This window comes from Carlito syrichta, unplaced genomic scaffold (assembly GCF_000164805.1).
Source record: "Carlito syrichta isolate Samal-C Ts95f unplaced genomic scaffold, Tarsius_syrichta-2.0.1 Scaffold311904, whole genome shotgun sequence".
Classification (NCBI taxonomy): Eukaryota; Metazoa; Chordata; class Mammalia; order Primates; family Tarsiidae; genus Carlito; species Carlito syrichta.
Genome location: NW_007256000.1, coordinates 139,546 through 149,068, shown reverse-complemented (window position 1 = coordinate 149,068; position 9,523 = coordinate 139,546). Strand labels below are relative to the sequence as shown.

At 61.7% G+C, this 9,523-nt stretch overlaps 1 protein-coding gene across 1 annotated transcript in view; it reads right to left on the bottom strand.

The window, feature by feature from the left end:
• The window catches only part of PLCH2 (phospholipase C eta 2), a 25,804-nt gene that overhangs the window by 12,906 nt on the left and 3,375 nt on the right, over positions 1 to 9,523 (bottom strand). The window contains exons 4-10 of the mRNA XM_021718186.1: positions 6,740 to 6,910; positions 6,037 to 6,130; positions 4,944 to 5,147; positions 4,619 to 4,739; positions 2,995 to 3,166; positions 2,550 to 2,657; positions 1,202 to 1,342 (exon numbers count right to left, since the gene is read on the bottom strand). Of these exons, the coding sequence (XP_021573861.1) occupies positions 1,202 to 1,342; positions 2,550 to 2,657; positions 2,995 to 3,166; positions 4,619 to 4,739; positions 4,944 to 5,147; positions 6,037 to 6,130; positions 6,740 to 6,910 (1,011 nt within the window). The remainder of the gene's footprint in view (positions 1 to 1,201; positions 1,343 to 2,549; positions 2,658 to 2,994; positions 3,167 to 4,618; positions 4,740 to 4,943; positions 5,148 to 6,036; positions 6,131 to 6,739; positions 6,911 to 9,523) is intronic.

Sequence of the window (9,523 nt, the reverse complement as noted above, 5' to 3'; positions counted from 1 at the left end):
CCAGGCGATCAGAGCCAGAGCAGTCAGAAGGACAGGCCAAGCCACACAGATGGTGTGGCCCAAGCCCTGGCTGTCTGTGTCCTAAGAGGTACACACCAGGGATTCGTCAGGACAGAAAATCAAACCAGACAAATGCAGAGCTCCTGGGGCCCCAAGGCATGAAGAGCAAGCCAGAGGACAGGGACCTCCAGGCCTTAGGCAGCAGTGTGCATGTGTGTGGGCAGCTGCCTGTAGAGAGGTGTGTACACGTGTGAGCATGCACAGGTGTGCACCAATGTGTGTGTGTACAGAGGTGTGTAGGTGCCTGTGGGCATGTGTGTTTTTCAGGTATGTGCACAGGTGTGTGTGCACACAAGGTGTGTGCACTAGTATGCACGTGTGTGCAGAAGCGTGCTCATGCACAGATACATGTGTGCAGGCATGTGTGCACAGGTATGCTTCTATGCAGATTCATGTGTGCAGGTGTGTGCATAGGTATGCATGCACACCTGGAGGTATGTGTGCATGTGTGCAGAGGTGTGCTCATACACAGATTCTTGCATGCAGGTGTGTGCATTGCTGGGCATGCACACATGGAGGTGTGTGTACTGGTGTGCACATGTGCAGAGGTGTGCTCATGCACAGATTCATGCATAGAGTGTGCACTAGTGTGCATACACATGTGGAAGTGTGTGCATGTGTGTTCACCAAGGTGTGCTCATGTACAGATTCATGTGTGGTGTGTACACTAGTGTGCGTGCACACAGAAGTGTGTGTACTGGTGTGCACATGTGCAGAGGTGTGCTTGTGCACAGATTTGTGTGTACAGGTGTGTGCACTGGTGTGCATACACATGAGGTGTGTGTATGTGCATGTGCATGTGTGTGCTGAAGTGCACTTGTGTGCAGATTCACGTGTGTAGGTGTGTGCACTAGTTTGTGTGTGTAGAGGTGTGTGTGTACTGGCATTCACATGTGCAGAGGGGTGCTACAGGTGTTTGCACTGGTGTGCACACACATGGAACTGTGTGCACTGCTGTACACATGTGCAGAGGTATGCTCATGTACAGATTCATGTGTGCAGTGTGTGCACTGGTGTGTGTGCACACATGGAGGTATGTACACAGGTATGTGCACAGGCCACATGTCCTGGGCCCTGGCCCAGCACCCAGGCTGGCTATCAGGAGGATTGGTGGCACGGGCCTCACCTTCTTGCCCTCTGCCTTGCGTGCAGGTGTCCCTGATGGCAGCGTGGTGACGGAGAAGCCATTGGGGTCTTCGCAATCCCTGATCTTCGACTCTTTGATGAGGCAGTCCAACTTCCTCTTAGCAATGTTTTCCACACGCTTCCGGTTGGTGGAGGCCTGCAGGAGCCAGAGGCCGGCTAGTTGGCCTCTGTCCCCAGCCCTGCCCTCCCCGGGCTCACAGAGGCACGTGGTTTGCCTTGGGACCCACAGGCAGCCACAAGTCGGACTTGACCCCAGGCCTATCTGAGCCTTGGGGGCATGGTGCCACCCAAGGGGGCCAGTGGACACAGGGTGTCTGGTCCAGGGGCCGTGGCGTGAGGCCAGTGCACCTGCAGGCAGCACAAGCCCTGGCATCCCACTCCAGCCACCTCGCATCTAAGGAGAGGGCAAGGGTCAGGGGACAGGTTTCAGGGCAGCCTCAGGCCAGGCCAGTGCCCTTCCTGCCGGCACAGCCCAGGGTGGCCCAGGTGGATGCAGGCAGGCACCTCAAGAGCAAGGCCTGGCCTTGGGCATGCAGGCCTCCCGCGTGCCTGGCGGACTGCGCACACACTGCCATCACAGAGCATGGGCTCGCGGTCACCTTGGGCCAGACTGAGACGTGCGGGCACAGGGTGGAGAAGCCCTGTGGCCTCCACTTCACTACAGCAATTAGCTGGCAGCCAAGAACGCCACACAGTCACCTTCCCAGCCAACGGCCCCTCAGGGAAGAATCCAGCATCTGCTGCCTCAGTCTCACCCTGAGCAGCGCCCAGAGGAGAGAAGGTGCTCCCTGCAGGACCCAAGTCTGGCACTACCTGAGCCCTCGCCCACCCTCAGCCTCAGTCACAGCCCCTGGCCCCGGGGCCGGCTGCAGCGAGCACAAGGTGACAGTGCTCTGTGGAGGTGACCCCTGGTGGGAATCCGTCTCAGGCTTGGCACTGCTTAGAGGTGGAGCTGGTGCTGGTCCCAGGGTGGCAGAAAGCCAGGAGTCCTGCGTCAGAGCCCAAGCAGGTGCAGGCACGGGAGGGAATGATACCCGGGGTGGCAGGCCCCCAGTGCTGTCCCCACTTGCTGAGGGGGCTGAGAGGACTGGGCAGGAGAAATGGTCAGCACCCCAACAGTCATCTCAGAAGCAGGAGTTGACAGCGGCCCACCACCTGGGCACACAGGAGGGGTGAGTGAGAGGGAGGAGCCCGCGGGCCCTGGGGCTGAGCACATCCCGGAAGCCGGGCAGCGGGGCACGACGCCCTCCATGTCTGCCCCTGTCCCTTCTGGGACCTCCTGTCCTAACTCGCCCCAACAGCAAGGACATGCAGCGGCTCCCAGGGACGTCCCCCCAACTCACATCTCCATTGAGGAGTTTGCAGTCGTCATCAATCTCATCTGCGCTGTCCTCGTCGGACACCTCACCCTCCTCTGCATCCTCGCTGATGGTGGCCGGAAGCTTCTTCCCCTGAAGAAAAGGAGACAGGAGGGGCCCTGAGGAAGGACTGGGAGGCCAGCTCCCAGGCCCACAGGGAGCAGCCAGCGAAGGCCAGGACCTCCTCCCAGGCTGCCTCTGTAGTCTCAGGCCCTGGGACGGGGCCAGCTTGCCCAGCCCCTGCAGCAGCAGCGTGGGGACACAACACCGGAAGTGCACGTGGAGGTCCCAAGACTGGGTGGCCACCATGGGGAGATGGAGGCCAGGTCAGGGGCATGGCCCCCGCCGCGAATTTGCCCATGGATGGCACAGGCCCTAGCCACAGGTGAGATCCAGTGTGGTGTGGGTCCCAGGAAGCGCTGGGGCTCACCTTCACAAGGATCTTGCCCTTGAGCATCTGTGGAGAGGGGAGTGTGGTGGCATCCTCACTGCTCACAGATGACAGGTCCAGCTTGTCCCCAAGGATATCCATCAGATACTGGGCCATTTTCTTCTGCTGGATGACACTACAGTGGTTCTCGATGGACAGGATCACAGGGTACCTGTGGCCCCAAGGCAGAAAGAGCAGGGTGAGGCCAGGGCCTCAGAGGAGGGCTAAGCCCCACCTCTGCAGGAGCCCAGGTCCCCTGCATCATTGAATGGGGGGGGCTTCCCCCGGGAGCCCAGGATAGCTGGGGCTGCCAGCAGCTTTGGGAAGTGGCCCACCAATGGCTTTGAAAATCAACTGAGTGGGTGGGGAAAGAGCCAGGAGACTCTTATGGGCAGGTAAAGAGGCATGAGCTTCTTTCCCCGATAAGGAAAACACAAATGTGATTCAAAACTCCGGGAAAACAAAAGGAAACGTTAGAAAAAAGTTATGGTTTAAAAACGGTGTGGACTACACTGAGATGCCATGTGGAGCAGTGAATAGACTGAGAGGCAGGATCCCTTTGACCTAGATTCTGGAGGCTGTCCTCTGAACGGCCCCAGGTCCTGACACTGGCCCCATAAAGAAGGAGACATAAGCCAGGCACACACCATCTGGCAGAGCATGTTGTTACCTGCACGGTGCAGAACGGCGAGTAGCCATGGGGCTTTCCATTATCAGTTTTTCCCCTTTAGTTTTAACCATGTGCACATTTTACTGGGGGTTTTATCAAAAGGCAACCATGATTCCTGTGGAAAACGTAAGTGACACCAAGCAAGAGGACACGGGCCACAGCGAGATGAGCAAGCCCTGTGACATGGAGAGGGCAAGCAGGGCGTGGGTGCAGGCACCTGCCTCCCATTCCTCAGGCAGAGGCTGGAGCCTGAAGACCAGCGCCTGCAGGGCCTCGGACCTGCAAGAATCACCCCAGATGTGAAGCGCAGCCCTGTCCTGATGCCCACTGGCCCTGGCTTCTCCGCTGTAACGGGAGACCTGCGTGTCCCAGCCCCCGTGGGCTGCGACACCATCCCATCTGCAATTCCAGGGGCAGGGCCGCCCTACAGAGGCCAACTGCCCTTCTTCCCACAGCTCAAGATGAGCATGGGCCAGCTCTTCCAGAGGCCCTCTGCTTCTGTTTCCTAAGTCGCCCCGCCTCTCCTGTCTTCCTTCAAGCAATCAGCTCCTTCTGCACGGCTGCCTCTTTTGGCCGGGACTTGAAGGGAGCTCTTCTAATTCCAGAAACTAAATTGGATTTTCTTAAACAGTGTCGGTAGCCACAGCTGAGTGACAGCGAGGTGAGTCTGGATGCAGAGTGGCTTCTCAGGGGTAATCAGTGCAGGTGGCATGGCTGCTGTGGGCCCTGGCACTAAGGGTGGCCACCAAGTGTGTGTCACCGTGGCTGTCTCTCCTACACGCACCACCACCCCCTGCCTGGACCACAGGCCACTCCCTCCCCGCCCCTCTCCCCAGTAAGAGACCCCAAGATGAGACCAGCCCTGACCACCACACCACTGCCCTCTGGAAAAGCCAGAGCCTGGAGACACGCTCCTGCCTGCCCCTGGGGCCAGTCCCCCGCCTGGCCACTCACTCGTTCTTGACGAAGGCATATTTGTTGATGGTTTCGATGACATCTTTGAAGAGGATCTTGGAGGTCAGGGTGTAGCCATGGTGCACAATGGGCTCCCCGTCAGGCCCGTCCCAGCAGTCCACTATGGGTGGGCAGACCTCGGTCAGCCCCAGGGCTCGGCCACGTGAGCCCAGGCAGGCTGGGCACCAACCGAGGGGGCCCCTCCTCCTGCTCCGTGAGAGGTTGGGAAGAGGCCTGCCAGGCTCCTGCCCAGAGACCCCAGGGCCCTTCAGGTCTTCAGCAGAGGCCCCGCCCTGGGCCGAGGGGTGCAGGTCCCAGGCCTCACCCTCCACACAGCGGCAGCCGGCCTGCAGGACCCAGGCGTACATGTCCACACGCGACTGGGACATGAGCTGGTCGCCCATGAGGTAGGTGTTGTGGGATGAGGTGATGAAGTAGTGACTCAGCGGCCGCGTCATGTCCTGGTGCACATGGTGATGCTCAGGGTTGAAGATGTCCCCAGCAGGGCTCCGGGTATAGTTGGTGAAGCCTGCAGGGTGGGCGCGGGCGAGTCAGCCCCTGCACGGGCCCAGCTGGCCCACCACCCAGCACCACAGGCTGGCCAACGAGGCCCCACCGGCCTCCAGGTGACAGGCCCAGGGCCGGCCCACTGCCCAGAGCAACAGGCTGGTCCAGGGTACCCCATTGTCCTCCATGGTGACAGGCTCGGGGCCGGCCCTCCACCCAGAGCCACAGGCCGGCCCAGGGTGCCCCACTGGCCTCTAGGTGACAGACCCAGGGTCAGCTCACAGCCCAACACCACAGTCTGGCCCAGGATGCCCTGCTGTCCTCCAGGGTGACAGGTTCAGGGCCAGCCCAACGTCCAGCACCACAGGCTGGCCCACAGTGCCCTGCCAACCTCCAGGTGACAGGCCCAGGGTCAGCCCACCACCCAGAGCCACAGGCTGGCCCAGGATGTCCTGCGGGCCTCCAGGTGACAGGCCCAGGGCCAGCCCACTGCCCAGAGTCACAGGCCGGCCCAGGGTGCCCCACTGGCCTCTAGATGACAGACCCAGGGTCAGCTCACAGCCCAGCAACACAGGCTGGCCCAGGGTGCCCTGCTGTCCTCCAGGGTGACAGACCCAGGGCCAGCCCACCTCCCAGCACCACAGGCTGGCCCAGGGTGCCCTGCCAGTCTCCAGATGACAGACCCAGGGTCAGCTCACAGCCCAGAGCCACAGGCTGGCCCAGGGTGCCCCACTGTCCTCCAGAGTGATAGGCCAAGGGCTGGCCCACTGCCTAGCACCACAGGTTGGCCCAGGGTGCCCCACTGACCGCCTGGTGACAGACTCTGGGTCATTCATTCCACCGTCCAGCACCACAGGCTGGCCCACAGTGCCCCCCAGCCTCCAGGTGATGGGCCCAGGGGCTCCTCTCACCGTCAATGCCCAGCAGCCCCTTCCTCTTGTTCTCTGGGCATGGCTCAAACTGCTCGATGATGTTCTGGCAGCTCTCAAGGGTCACATCTGCCATCTAGGCCAAAGCAGGCATGAGCCCAGGCTGGCCCATCAGGAGCCCAGGCTGGCCCATCAGGAGCCCAGGCCGGCCCATCAGGAGCCCAGGCCGGCCCATCACAGGCCCAGGCTGGCCTCAGGCGTCTCCTCATCCTCAACCCCAGGGTCCCAGGACTTGAGACTCCGTGGCCAGCAGGACCACAAGTGGCCATGTGGCTTTCAAATCACTCTTACTGGGATTCCTCGGCAGGGAGGGTCCTGGGTGCCCAGCGGGACCACCCCCTCACTGCCACCTAAGTGGCCTGGCATGGCATGGAGGTCTGCGAGAGGGAGGCAGGAGGGTGAGGATCTGCATCCCCCTTGAGGAGCCGGGCTCCTTCCTGCATCTACCCGCGTCCTGCACGGCAACCCTCCCAGGAACACCCAGGCGACCCTGAGGGCCCGAGACCAAGGGACCCCAAGGGCCCAGTGATACAGCCGAAGCCGGGAGCCCCCGGCCCGGGGCAAGTCTGTGGCGGGACTTCCGGGAGGCCCCAGAGCATGGCGGGTGCTGGAGCGGGAGCCTAGAGCCACTGTGGGCCCAGGGAGGCACCAGCCCTGGCCCAGCCCTGCCCCACCCAGCTCCCACCTTCTGCTCCACCTCCAGAAAGCGCTGCAGGTCGGCGGCAGCCAGGTAGTCCTTGTGGTCGCTGTAGGTGAGCAGGAGTAGGTAGAGGTCTCGGCGTGTGGACATCATCTTGTAGAAGGCACAGAACTCCTCGAAGCCCAGCGTCCCCTGCTGATCATCCGTGTCCGCCTCCTGCAGCACGAGGCCTCTGTCCCCATTCACGTCCCACCCAGCACCGCATCCAGCCAAGCCCACAGCCCACTCTTCCCTCCTACTCTGCCCACATCACGGGCACTCCCAGGGCACGAGCAGCAGTGCTTGTACCACCCCGCCCGGAGTCCACACTGGAGCCCACACTGTCCACATAGAGTCTACACTGCCCATGCTGGAGTCCACACCACCTACCCTGGAGTCCCACTGGGCTGGAGGCCGGGCCTCCCAGAGGATGCGGAGGTGCCAAAGGCTGTGAGTGGGAACCCTGGGGATGGGCTCCTTGGAAGGGCCTGCCGGACACCCTTGAGCCCTAAGGACCGGGTTTGGGCCCAAAAAGGGCACAGGAGCCTGCAACCAGGTGAGCACACAAGCTGCTGAGAGGCATCAGGCACCAGTGTGACACAGCTCAGCTTGCTCTCGGGTGCCTGGCGGAGGGACACAGCTCCGGGTCTCGCACTCCTAGCAACCTCCCTGGCTCAGCCTCCCAGAAGGCTGCTGGGACCGGTGGGCAGCCTGCCACCACCTCCACCCTGCCCACCACGGATGGTGTAGTCAGAGGTGGCACAGGCTGCATCTGATGTGCCTTGAAGGCAGGCTCTGCTCTATGCGCCATCCACCTAGCCCTGGACACACAGATGTCTGGCCGGCTCATGTCCACAGACACTGGCTGTGTCCTTGGCCCACACAGCAGATCAGGGCCATCCCCCATGATGTGGGAAAAGCCCGTTGAATGTCCCAGAAATGCCTGGGCTGCCATCCCAGCAGTCATGGGCTGCCCAGAGGCCTCTTTGCAGATGAAGCCACTGTCCTCCCAGAGCCCTCAGCAGGCAGAAGAGCTGTGTGCTCAGCAGGCCGCCGTGGTCTCCAACAGAGGCTGGGAGGAGCCCAGCGTGGCAGTGGGAGCAGGCCACAACGGCTGTCTCCAACATTCAGGCCCACAGGAAAGCACCCAGATCCCTCCTCGAGCCATGGAGGCACCATAGCCCAACAGTGACAAATGCCAGGTCAACACCATGGACAGCAGCTCCCATGGCCTGCTGGTCTTGGGCCCCCTTGACTGGGCTGGTCGCCCTCCAGGGACCGTGGCAGGGCTAGGCAGGGCTGGGTAGGGCTGAGGCCCATTCCACTGTGGCTGCTCCCCATGAGCTAGCCTCTCTGCCCCCATGCTGGCCACATGTCCAGGGTGGGGCTGCTGCCTGTGTGCCACCAAGCAGGAAGGGAGCCCTCCTCCCTTTGTCCCAGGGCCCCCGCAGAGGGCAGTGCACGCGGGCTCTAGGCCAGGCGCTCGGGACTGGGCCATCTCCAGCTGGCCTGACCACCATGGGCCGTGGGCCTTGACCGCAAGGGCTGGGGTCCCAGGTCCTGGCTTCCCTCCAGAGCCTACCCTGGAGTCCACCCTGCCTGCACCCCGCTTGAGATCTCCCCTATGCTTTCTCAAGTTCTGGTTGGAGCCAGTGCAGGGCGAAGCCTGGGCTGGTCAGAGGGACCACAGGAAGGGGGCGCTGTGTACCCAGAGGTTCAGAATCCTCCCAAGAGGCGCGGACGAGCAGGGGCTTCCCAGAGCCACAACTAAGGTGCGTGTTCAAGCCGCAGCTTCCAGGAACTGCAGGCCCCAGAGCTGGGCGTGCACACCAGATGAGGGGCTCTCCCCTGCAGGAAGGCTGCTCAGACCCTGCACCCCAAGTCCTGATTGTCTGGTTCCTGGCACAGCCACACCACTGTGAAGGACCTGCTGACCCTAGGGCTGCCCCCAAGGTTGGTAGGCAGAGAAAGCGGGTATGGACATGAGTGCCCTGCCAGCTGCCACTGCCAGGGAAGACCCTGTCCCCACTGCGCCATCGGGAGGGGCCATGAACCCTGCAGTCCTCAGAGCGCCCTCCCTCACAACACACCCTGTGCTACCAGTAGGCTGTGTCCACTCACTACGAAAGGAACAGGCAACAGCCACCAGAGTCTGAACCAGACAGAACTGTCAGGCCATGAAAGTGTGTGTGTGTGTGCACGCGTGTGCACACACATGCGCGTGGGCATGCTATATGTGTTTGCAGGTGCATGCCTGCTGTGTGCATGTATGCAAGTGTGTGTATGTGTGTACCTGTGTGCATGCATACACGTGTGTAAGTGTGTGCACCTGTGCACGCAGATGTGTGTGCTCATGTGTATGTGTGTTGAAGCTGCAGGGCCTGGTGCTCAAGCTCATGGAACCTTTCTCCAGGCTGCAGCGAGGTAAGGGGACCCCAGAGTCTTGTTCCCTGGCTCAGGCCCTACCGCCCCAGTCAGGACCTGCTGACACAGAGCTCCAGAAAGAGAAACTCATTACAGGTCGGCCCCACGGAGGGATGCCTTTTCATAACGTCTCACGTCGGGGCAGCGGAAGAGGCCAGGAGGGGGCGCTGCAGCCTGCCAGGCAGGGCTCACCAGGCTGACGTGCCCCGTTAAGACTGTGGAGTTCAGGAGGGCAGGAAAGGGGGTGCAGCTTCATCCAGGCACCCACAGGAAAGGCCAGTCCACTGGCAGGGCCGGTCCCTGGGGTTCAGATCCCTTCCCCAGGCAAGGCAGGCAGCACCAGGGCCTTGCCCCCGCAGGGTCCCA